A 12,712-nucleotide genomic window follows, 5' to 3' on the forward strand; every position below is an offset into this window, starting at 1 on the left:
TGTCAGCCATTGTCTGATTTCTGCACACAACAGTTTTGTAATGATAAAACATATAAAACATATTAATTATGATATACATTATTATTACTATTATGTTATCTATTATCATAATCAAGAAAAAAATGTTTGGACGACAAGAGACTCACCAGAGAGAGTTTGAATATTAGATTTAAATGCACTAGTGTGTTCACATTTGTTGCTATTGACATTTATGCATCCCTCACATGAGCATTTCATACAATGGCCCACAAAGACAAAAGACTACTAAAAGCCGGCACATACAAAAAAAGTGCAAAAAAAATAGTAGAAAGATATTAAAAGATATGCAGATATTCATTATGCTGCATTAACCTTATTTTAAAAACCTTCAAAATCAAAGCAAACAGTATTTTATCAGTGTGTCCTGGACAGCCGTAAGTTGCTGACCATGACCTCTTTCCTCTCATGACCACTCTCCCCTCATTTCCTGTCCCTCTCTACTGTATGGTAGCTAATAAAGGCCCCAAAAAGTTAGCCAAATGACATTTTAAAATATTACCATCTCTCAAATAAAAAAATCTGTCTCTCTCAGACTCACACATTTTATTTATACAAATCAGTGGTGCACATGGCAGTGGAAGACAACTACAATAAAAACTGGCCCAAAGCCTGACATTGGCTCTTTTCCATCAGTGATGTGGGACACTTGGAACAAAAACAAAACAAAACAAAAAAAAAACTAAAAGTTGTGAATGTGAGTTATGGATATATGCCAAACACAGGGGCCCTTGGCAAATCTGCTTATCCATTTGAAAAAAAAAACAAAGATAGAAAAAAAAAAAAAAACAAAGATAGAAAGATTATGACTACATAATTGGGATTGTGGAGATGCATTATTCATGATGGTTGTAGCAGCAAAAAGCTGGTTTGAAGCGTTTTTTAAATTCATTTATTTATTTATTTATATCAACACCTCAGAATTCATTAGATGTAAAGCTGTGTTCAGAAAGACAGCACTATGTGAATGTATGCAGTCTACTCATTCATTTAAATAAATCAATGTACTGACACTGTTTGAAGGCTCCAGCTAAATAAATGCAGGGATGTCAGGCAAAACCATAGGATCTGTCTCAGTTACTGCAGAACCATCTGGTGAGGAAATAAATGCACATGTTTGTTTAATTTACTTTGTGTCATGAACAGTGTAATTCACCACCTTCATTAAGACAGAGGATACATTGACTGATGCCATGATAACTTAAAATGAGAATTACTGCCTGGAAGTTACATGCCTCTGCCAACCAGTCATAAAAAAAAAACTGGAATTAGTGTGTAACTTCATTAAGAGAAGAAAAACTGGGTCATAGTCCTTGTATGTGCACTGTAAAATTTTTCGTTGTAAATTTACAGTAAATTACTGGCTACTAATTGCACTACTTTCACAGTAATTTGCTGTAAATATTTTTACAGTAACTTGCTGTAAATATTTTACAGTAACTTACTGTAAATATTTCACAACAAATTACAATAAAACTACAACTGTCTACTGTAATTTCACAGTTGCTGTGACTTTGACTTTACTGTGATATAGCAGCATTTACCTGTATAATTACAGTAATTTGCTGTAGTTCATTTTACTGTAAAAGTACGGCAATTTGGTAGCCAGTAATTTACTGTGAAATTACAATTTAAATAATACTGTAACATATTGTAAATTTTACTTGTTAACTGTGATTTTACAGTTTTTTACTCTTACAAACATGCTTTGGATCTGCTCAGTAAAAATGACAACAAAAACAATGGCCATTTTAAACTTTTAATACTTTTAAACATAAAAAAACTATAAAAGCACTTGAAAGTGTACTTTTAAAAACATTTTTGAACATTACAGAACAATCAAATTTTTGCATTTCTACTTTGACAGCCATTCAAAGTCCACAAGTTTTTTCAAGAGAGTGCTCACACGTGGGTTGACGCCACTCCGCTTCTTGCCCTTTGAGCCGGTCTCAGGGTTGATTCCCAAGAAGCACCTGTAAACAATAGGCAAAGAAAACAACTTTAAGTTTTACACCAATTTATATATTGCATAATTTATCCAAGGCACATGCAGTGGTGCCCCTTTCCCTTTAGGTAAACCTACACCAAGGCAAGAAATAAGAGTGATACAAGCAAGCAGATCAGGTATGTAGAAATAGAGACACACATGGAAACACTGAAAAACACTAAAAAAGAAAGAATTAACAAAGGTGAAAAGTAACAAATGACATTTACTTATGTAACTGTAATTGAATGGCTTTCTGTGTACTTGTACTTTTTTAGTTTATTTAAAGGGTGACTAAACCCCAGTCTCTCTGATTGGAAATTTAAAGTAGAAAAGCACTCGGAGAGTGCAGACCTCTGCCAAGCAGCCCATTTCCACCTTTGAATCATTCCAAAAATTCTTGGATCCAGATGGTAATCCAGAACATCACCAAGATATAATCATCTGTTCCTTGTCCCATTATCAACATTTCCTGAAAATTTCATTAAAATACGTTCATAACTTTTCTAGTTATCTTGCTAACAGACCGACCGACAGACAGACAGACAGACATACAAACAGATAAACGACAGCAAAAACATAACCTCCTTGACGGAGGTAAAAATGCCTGTAGAACCTGAAAAAAAGACTGGTTTGGGTGGAGCTAAGACACACACACCACAGTAACTATGTTAGCTTTCGGTGATGTAAGATGGCACCACCTATGTTATCTGCATCCAGATCAGCCAATAGGAAAATTCAATTGCAATAGCCAGGTTAACCTATCAAGGCAACTCATATCTTCCGAGATTAATTTGTCTCATTTCTAGACAAAATATTTAATTCGGCTTAATATAAATCTGATTTCAATATATTTCAAGTCTAAATTTTAAAAGCTCCATGAAAAACAAGTATTACATCTTTTTTAGAGAACATTTTACCTGCTGCTAGCCATTTGTACTCATTACAATCAATTAAGTCTTTATTTTTATTTTTTGCCTTGTAATGCCTCTGCACAACCAGCCAGGACTGAAGTGTACAGGGACTATCCACAAAATGCAACACCGACAAAAGATGCTGCAAAAATATTTTTATAATAACTTCACCCTGGATAGGTGCAGTGTTGAAATCACTTCACACAATAATGCTCTTGGTTATATTATTTATTTTTTATTATTTTATATTAACAATTAGTTAGGAAAAAATATGATTTTACAAAATTGGGGGGTACATCTTACTCCCCCTAACCTCATCACTGTGGGTTAAAAGTACTTCGTACTTTAATGGATAACTTATGGATTTTTGAACCTGGGCTGTATTTAGGATTGGTCAGTAGTGCAACTGAATGATAGGAACCAAAATCAGACTGATCGGCACAATTAAGTTTAATTTTTGCCTGAAACCAAAAGTAAGTTTGAACTGGGATGTCCGGGCAATTTCTGTTTGTGTCAAAAGTATGCAAATAAAAGTGTTTGTTTTGCTACTAACAGGCTCAGATTGTTATAAGCATTATGGAGATGACCTGTACCTTTTAATTTATGTGACGTCGCTCATGCCCTTGATACATCCTGTTAGGAGTCTGTGTTAGGGGTGAATTTTATTTCTGATTATTATTGAAGATTATTTTTGAAGTCATGAAGTCATATGTATGTGTGTCAAATATTTAGTAATAATCTGAATAGTAAAATATGGGTAAATGATGGCAGCACAGCTGATCGAGGCTCCCTGCTCTTGCCTCTGTGTGTGTGTGTGTTGCTGCTTCTGCTTCAGTGTCTCAGCGGTGCTGTTACCATTTACTGATGTTTTTAGAAATAAAATTCACCCCTAACACAAGACTCCTAACAGGATGTATCAAGGGCATGAGCGACATAATGGTACTTTCATGTGAGCAGTACTTTAGCCCTCTTTCCACACCTGGAATTAAGCAAGCTACCAAGTCATATACTTGACACCCAAGTTAGAAAGGTGCATGTGGTGACAGTGGTGACCAATATTGGTAGGGAATATAGTGGTAATGAAAAATTCCTGACACAATGATGTGCTAAAATTGATGAGGTTGTGTTACCAAAAAGGAGCATATGCCGGCAGCTCATAGGCTGTGTGCTCTCTTTACCATGCTATCAAAAGGAAAAAGTTGAAGAGCGTTACAATACCTTTGGATAAACTCCAGAGTGCATGAACCATCCTCAGGATACTGCAGATTGAAGCTGTAGTAGCTCGCAAAAAGTGCAGCTATACCATTGATGAATCTGGCATGTGGTCCCATCACCACTTGTCCTTCGATGCACAGCATCCAAGCCCTTGGCTTCATCATGTCACCTGAAATGAACAGCAAAGAAAATCTAAGTCAATGTACTCCCCTGGAATGATGGAAAAAAGCTATCTGAAATATCTGAAACCACTGACTGGACACCAGCTAATGGCACTACTTTTAAATATCAGTATCAGAAAGATGGAGACATGCTACAATATTAGAAAAAAACATGTCAAAACATTGATCAGCAAGTTATTTAAAAATATCATTTCTAGCTTACAGCTACAAATGTCAATATAAAATCCAGATATACCGTACCTTGGACAATTAAGCAGGGGGTGCTCGGTAATGCCACTGTCCTCTGCACATCAGCAGCAGTGTCACACGGCTGTAAAATAAGACATAGCATACATCTATAGTAGCAAAGTTTCAACATGGTACATAAGAGATAGTCCACTGGTCTCACTGATTTAGAAGTTAATCATAGAAAACATTATGTGTCAACATGTGAATGAGTGTGATTAAATGTATGCAAGTGTCAAAGTATCATACAGTACTGTCTAATGCAATCACAACCTGCTTTTTTTATCTTTTAAACAACTTACATCAGTCTTAAGCATAATGGCGTTCTCTGGCTCTTTGAAATATGCCATCAGGAGCAGGAGGATACATGCAGCCTTGTCTGAAGCCTCTGGCTCGTAGTTTGCCAGGATTTCCTCGATACCTGGCTGACGGTTGAGTTCCTGGCAGAACTGAATGACAGTACTGCCTTTGTTGTTCAGGGCCTCTTGCATCTTAATAAGGATGGAGACATCCGTCAGCAGACCAAAGTGGGAGTAAAGGCCTCTTTGGGAGAAGAGAAAAGGCCATTCCTCCTTAATCTCTGTGATGGCTGGTGCAGGCACACTGTTAAGGTATCGGCGCTGGATTACGTATGTCTTCTCCATCAGAGGTTCAGCTCTTTCTGCCCCGCTCATCCCTTCCTCGGAGTAGATGTTACGCAGTTGCCTTTTAATTTCATCCAAGGTTGCCTCGGTTTCTCCAGCAGGAAGTTCTGCAGGACACCACCTGACACATCCATACTGGTCCACAGGGCCTCTTGGCATTATTCTGGCCCCCTCTGCCACTACAGTGCGGGGCCTTCTCTCTCTGCGTCGTCGTGCAAGACTGTTTTTTCTATTCTTATATTCCACTCTTGTTTTAATTTGCAGAAGAAGAGAGTGACAGCCATCCCCAAAGATGTCTCCTCTTCTTCCGACATCAGCAAAACTTTTGGGATAGTCCCTTACAATTCTGCGTGCAATGCTGTGACACATTGCTCGGGTTGGGTTGAGCTCATGCTCTAACATTTGGTCCACCACTGCCTTCACCATATCTTTTCTGTCCCCTGGTGATGGTCTTGTTTGATCTGCCACTGCCTTTCGAATTGCTGCTGGCATCCCTTCCCATCTGACCCGGAAGTCTGTATACCATGGCCTGCCAGGCAGTGTTGGAGAAGAGTTCAAAGTGCTTTCGGAACTTGATGATTGGGGATACTGAGTAGATGGAGAGGCAGCAACATATTCTATTTCCAGTGCTTGAAGTCCTGGAAGTGAGGACAAAAAATTCTGAACAGATAAAGGAAGGGCAAGATGTGCAAGATTCTTGCTGAAAGTTTCAGTTTGTAAAAAGCTAAATCCTCAAATGTGCAACGTGACCACCCCCGAATGCCTAGATAAAAATAAAAATTCTACAAAAACTTTGTACTGGTATTTAAACTTGTTGTCGCATTTGTTCAACTTTCCCATGGAAAAATATATATTTACCTTCATTCTTAATGCCATTCAGCAGTTTACGACACTGGATTGGTCTAAGGAATTGCTCCAGATCCTTCTCTTGCACTAAAGCAAGGTCTGCCCTGCTCTCCACACCAAGATCTTCAAACCCTTCCAGCAGGGAAGTCAGGGTTTCAACAGAGAGGTCCGTTAAAACTGATAAGACTGCTTCCTTTATATCTTCACGATTCATAATCTAAAAGACCAGAGTGTCAAACATGAATCAATTACTGCAGTGTACAGTATTCCCTACTTGTCTGTTTGCTATGTTTAAGTCTCCATGCTTCTGAGATTTATTACCACAACATATCAAAAACATATCAAAAAGAGAACCACTTGATTTTCTCAGGTTAATAACACAGCTTTTTGCCCATTTAGGTATGCATTATTTTTTTTACCTCAACAGCTTGTCTACAGCCTCTTTGTCCTGTCTGCTCTTGTCACCTGGTTGTTTAAACTGCCTCAGAGAAAGAATGGTGGAGAGCAATTAGTGACAAGTCATATACTTTGTAAACTGGAAGAGGATAGTAGTCAAGCAAATCTTCATGCTTAATGCAAACATAATCCTCTTGGGCTACTCCTAATTCGCAATAGATGCCCATATCTCTCAACTTAACAAAAGTGTGTTTCTCTGTCACAAAGTGCACAGAATCATGGAGAACAATGACCAGGTTAATTTTCCCAACATAAAGTTCTTCATCATTGTTCCCAAGTATAACAAACATCCCTTTTTTGTACACAGTGCCTTTCATTGTGACACTGTTGCAAGCCACCGCAGACTGTGACTCAAACTTATAACTGGCTACAGATGCCCTGATCCGGTCATTGTAATCATTCACATAAAACTCTGTGCCCTTTTCTACTTGTATAGATGGAGGGAAAAGGCTGCCTGTACTCAAATATGCTTGCAGAAGTTGGTGTCTCTCTGCCAGAGTTTTGCAAAGACTTTTAAAGTTGTGTAATTTTCGGGCACACTGCTTAAAAAACGTGTGTTTGCTTTCAAACCTTAGAGTCCACAGGCGAATAAGTGGGCCAAAGTGTATGATGAGCTCTGAGTAGTGGCACAAATAATGGTGCTTGGGTTTTAAGGGATGACCAGAGAAGAGCTTTTTTCTGTAGTATATGTACTCTTCAGTGATGACTTTAAGATATGCTACTTGGCCTGTTGTAATGGCTGGTGCACAGACAAGTTCCACTATCTCTCTCAGCTGCAAAATGAGTTGCCATACCTTATTGTCATAAGGATCTTTAATCCTATCACCCACCAAGAGAGGCAGCAATCTAAGCAAGCACCAGTTTTGAACTGCATGCCCACTTAATCTCTCACTGCCAGAAGAGAGGTCTGCCGGTTTGTCGCTGCCATCATTTCCTTGGTACTTGAATTGGTTCTTACACCGATTTAATTGCAGGTAAGTAAAATGCTTCTCTTTGACTAAATGACTGATAAACAAAGCAAGGTCATAAGAGACAATACCCTCAAACAAGTCGTGACCTAGACATGGTGGCAGGCCAGGCTGACAAACATGAAAATGAGCAAGTTGGTTAAAAGGAGAGTCAGACTTGATGCCACATACAGAGTTGGTGTCACTAGTTTTTAGACCTTGCAAATGACTTTGGTAGGACTGTGCTGTTCTCGGGGTACCACACAGCTGTGGTTCTTTCATAAATGTGTCTCTGTCTACCTCACAATAGCGACAAAAATGATCAGCTCGACTGAAATTTTCTACAAAGCCCCCAACCGAATGAGATCCTAAGTTGTCTCCTGAAATACTAACCAACGTGCATTTTACAGCACTGCCATCAATTAGCTCAATACCTCTCTCCTCCAGAACTTTGAGGTCCTTAATCAGTTGTTCAAAAACTTTGTTCATCCCAAAATATTTAAAGTCTTGCTCTCTACATAGAAGGACAAGTTGCATCTGATTTATAGTGGATCTGTTGTGTGGCAAAATGTCTGTCAGAGTTGAGTAAACAGCTAACACTTTATGTTTTTTTTTTCCTGAACCAAGCGGGTTAACGACCTCAAATGCATCTTGGTATAGCATCAAACCAACCGAGGAAGGCTCAGTTTTCAACAGCGGATTACTCTGAACTCCTTCTCCATCCCTGATATCCTGATAGACGTCCACAGTAGAGGGTTGTAAGCGTGTTGCAGCATACTGTTCTCGCACAGACTCACTTTTGAACAGTGCAGCCAATGTCTCCTGTACAGGTATATACTGGGCAAAGCGTTCTTCGCCATTTTCATCATTTCCCAAAAACAAAGGCACAGGCTCAACATAGTTGAAACTCTTTTTAAAAGCTGTCTTTCTCTTTATGTCTGTGCTCAGAAGTCCCCTGTTATAGAGCTTGAGTAGATCCCCTCTGTTCAGTTCATTAATGATGCTGCTTATACTGGCCTCAGGAATTCCAAGTACCTTCAATTTCTCACTCAGAATGTTAAGCGAATGGGACAGGCCAATTTCATGGGCATTTTCAAAGTCCTCAATGATTGTTTGTATGGTACTGGCCGGTAACAATAGCTTAGCTTGTAATTTTAAGTACAGAAGTGTAAGGTTTTGTAAAAACAGAGATTCATCAACAGCAAATGGCACTTCTGGTTCATGTTGTGCTTCAGAAATATCAGAGCTTGAGTCACTAGGCCCAGGCTGGCTCAAAGGCTCTGTGGGACCAGACGTATCTAGAACTGAATCTTCTAGATCTTCTACACGTCTATTTGCATGTTTCCTGGAAACATGTGAGGCAAAACTAGATGCAACTGTAAAGCTGCAGTCACAACCTCTGAATGGGCATTTGATTTTGAATCCTTCTTTTGAGTGTGACTTCAAATGATTTACAAAAGAGGTTACTGTAACACACTTGAATGTACAAGACTGAGCCACACACTTTAAGGATGTGTCAATTGGCTTGCGACTATAAGATCCTTTGTGGTCTCTATACATGTGGCTTTTCAGTACAGTGGCTTTGCGGTACATCTGAGTACAGTAAGGTACACCACATTGATAGTTGTAATGGGGAGTGTTACTGTGAAGCTTTGTGTGCTGAATAAACAGATTAACAGTCTCAGACACATACTCACACATACCAAATTTACAGTGGAACATCATTCCTCAAGGTCGCAGTGAAGATTGCCTGGGTGAAAACAAAACAAAAAAATAGCTGTTAACTGATGCTGTAGATTACTTTATTTCACCTGAAATACAAATACGTTCACTAAAGTGCTGCACAACCCCCTAATGTTACTTGCTGCTTTACTTTGAATTTTCCACAACTGATGATACTGCAGGCTCAAATCAAAGTACACAAATATATCCATATAAAGGTGGTTCAGGTCCAGCTGCGTTTTGTAAAGCAGTATCTCAGCAACCGGCCTCCGTTACCACCGTCGGGACCGGCGGTGCACGCTCGTGTTGTCACTGAAGTCCGTTACAGCGTGCACGCGCCCAGCTAACAGAGGGTCCTGGTGCAGCTAGCGCCCTGCCACTTCACTGACACATATCTCCGACACAACGACTCGAAAATTAAACTCGTTTATTTTTACCGACCAGCTGTTGCAGTCCTAGACTGCGGTCAACCCGTTTAGATCCCCTCCAAAGTTCACAGCAACCCGGAAAATGTAGCTAAACGAGGACGTTAGCGTTAGCATTAGCAAGCTACAAGCAACACGACAGTTGTAATAATCTACTAACTCGTTACTTACATCAAAAAGTAGGTAGCATGTGCAACAAAACCCTCGGATCAGAGAAATAAGACATTATCATATGACACACACATGCACACGTTTCAAATGTTACAAAAATATATCCTGGACAAATGTGTGTGTTGGTGCAACAGAGCGCACCGATTATTTTCAGACTGTCTGCAGTCACATTTAACCGTGCTGGAGCAACACTGAATGAAAACAGACTAGCTATCATTAAAGAAAAGAAATAAATGGAGAGTAACTTACCTCATCAGGCTCTGGTGTGGTTCACCTTTCCCGCTTGGTTCCGGCTATAGTGAGGATGTGACCGCCAAAAGATTAGGCATCGAGCCAGCTCCCACAATGCAGTGTGGTTCATGTAATTTGTTGTGTTATCACAGTAAATGGACTGAATACAGTATTTTATTGTGAAATAATACAGTAAAATGTTGTAATGTCATGGTAATGCAAAGCTTACTGTGATTACCTGTTCCTACATTGATTTCACAGTAAAATTAAAAATTACAGTATTACATTGTGAACATTACAATTAAAGCCTGTAAAATGACAAAACAGTAACTTATTGTGAAATATTACAGTTAAATATTGTGAAACCCTGGTAATATTTTACAGTGTGTTCATGTGGTTGGCCAATGAAATGGATTCTGATAGAACACAAAGTTGTAGCCATGACAGTCGAATATGCTATAAATATAGAAGCTTGGTGCAAAGAAATCACAATTTCAAAAATGGGGACGCTTCACATACTCATACTCACTCATCTATATACTCATTACAGTCTCTAGGTGGGCACTAAAGATTAGAGTCACTAACTCAGTATCCATCCAAATGTGAAATATGGTCACAATCTCCCCTCCTGCTCCTGAGTTGTGGCGATGAATAATGGCCAAAAGAAATTGTGTGAAGTTTTTGTCCAAATTTGTGAAGAATTCTTGAGTTAAGGTCACAGCGACCTTCACCTTTGGCCACCAAATTTTATTCAGTTCATCCTTGAGTGCAAGTGAATGTTTGTGCACAATATGAAGCATCGCTTTCGTGAGAATGGGACAGACAGAAGGACAGACAGTCTGAAAACATAATGCCTCCTGCCACAGGTGTCATCAGCATCGAGGCATACAAATCCTTTCTCCTAGTGTTACAGACCACTGTGCAGTGTTTTGGTGTCTGAGGAGCCTTCAAACCCATGGATCTGTTCAATCCCACGTCCCATTTTGCATTGCATTTCATTGTCCCAGTGGCACCTGAAGCAGCACGCCCTGACAGCAACACAGCCCCTTGCATTTTTCTCAACATCTAAAAGTGATTTGTCCTTGTAAATGATTTTTTTTTTACCTAAAACAGATCGATTTTGTTTCACTGCAGTGAAAGACAAGATTAAGCTCTTGGGCATTTTGGACCAAATACAGTCCAATACAGATAATTCATCAATAAACTGACCTTTTACCTTTCATTTTTAACTTTCTCCTCGCTGCTATTTGTCACTCATCTTTAGTCTCTTTTTCCTTCTATCCCTCTGTTCCTTTACCTGCTCCATCGCTCTCATTTGTAGTACAGTACAGTCAGGCCGAAAGGAACCATCCATCAGAGTGCTTACAGACGAACAACCATTACAGTTACCCAGACACACACACTCACACACACACACTCAAATGCCACATATAAAACACACGTATAGCAGCCATACTTGCAATGTATTGCTACATCCATCACACGCACACACGCACACACACTGTAAGGTTCTTCAACCTTGACTCTACACACACACTACTACATCAATTTTATATCCTTAGTCTCACGCAGGCATAGGTCATAACTAGCCTTGAGAGCCAAATAGATAAAGCATACGCACACACATACACACAGAACTGGTCAAGCCTAACAGACTGTAAACATGGCTCACTGAGTGTGTAGACACAGGTATTTATATAAGGAACTGTGAATTGTTAACCCAGACAAATTATGACACACAGACAAAGACGCACATACTTTGCAGTTGAAATCAGGAAAGAATCTGTGTTAGTTTGTCACACTAACACAATGCACATAAATGTACACATGCATAATAACCCAAAACAGGCTCTTCCCTAGGCTACAAGATGCTACCAGTGAAAAGACTTTAACATGTATGTAATGTACACCATGACTCATTGGGTGCACGCATATGTTTCTGTGTGTCTGCATGTAGTTATGTGGTCTGTGTCTGTGCTGGTGTGCATTTCCACACTACCTATGCATATACGTTTGTTCTCACCACTGTGTATGTGCATGTTTTGTGTGTTTTTGCATTGTTTTCTGAGTGTGTGTGTCGTGTGTGTGTTTAACCACATTGAAAAGCGTATAATCCGGCGCTATGGGCAATATCAACAGAGAAAACCACTGGGCTAAAGTAGGGCAAGCTTCCCTTTAAAACACACACACACATACACAGATAGACACGCACACAGCTAACACAAACACTGCATCACCAATCCACTGTGGGGGAGAAAAGCATTATTTGACAAACCATTAAAACTGATTCTCTATGCTTCTGAGAGACAGTGAGAGAGGGGGAGAAAAGGAGAGAAGGAGCGGATTAGAGAGAGGAAGCGAGAATTAGGAGATACCCCCCCACCCCTCCCCTCCAACTCCCTCCTCCTCCATTTCCTCTTCTACACCCTCTCTTCTCTCCCCAACTCATTCTCCCCCCCTCCTTTCTCTGTCAGGTTTTGTTTAGAAGCCCATGACATGTGTCCTCCATACGCCTGTGTGTGTGTGTGTGTGTGTGTGTGTGTGTGTGTGTGTGCATTAGAGCAGTAACTGAAAGATTTCTGACAAGGTGTGAACATTAAAAGCTTCTAAAGTCACATACACCCATAGGCCTGAGGAAAGGGCACCTTCACACACACCTCAACGCACACGTGCCCATACAGATACTTTACATACGCACGCATGGCTTTATACTC

General features: G+C 39.7%; 2 protein-coding genes across 2 annotated transcripts in view; both read right to left on the reverse strand.

The window, feature by feature from the left end:
- Positions 1 to 12,712, reverse strand: part of csmd1a (CUB and Sushi multiple domains 1a) — a 313,136-nt gene that overhangs the window by 270,012 nt on the left and 30,412 nt on the right. The window lies entirely within an intron of this gene.
- On the reverse strand, positions 1,876 to 6,260 carry LOC139205914 (uncharacterized). The gene is made up of 5 exons (XM_070836221.1): positions 6,059 to 6,260; positions 4,859 to 5,838; positions 4,572 to 4,641; positions 4,153 to 4,318; positions 1,876 to 2,009 (listed from the first exon to the last, which is right to left on the reverse strand). The coding sequence occupies exons 1-5, from the start codon at positions 6,258 to 6,260 to the stop codon at positions 1,892 to 1,894; spliced, it is 1,536 nt and encodes a 511-aa protein (XP_070692322.1). The 3' UTR covers positions 1,876 to 1,891.

This window comes from Pempheris klunzingeri, chromosome 1, assembly GCF_042242105.1.
Source record: "Pempheris klunzingeri isolate RE-2024b chromosome 1, fPemKlu1.hap1, whole genome shotgun sequence".
In the NCBI taxonomy this organism is placed as follows: Eukaryota; Metazoa; Chordata; class Actinopteri; order Acropomatiformes; family Pempheridae; genus Pempheris; species Pempheris klunzingeri.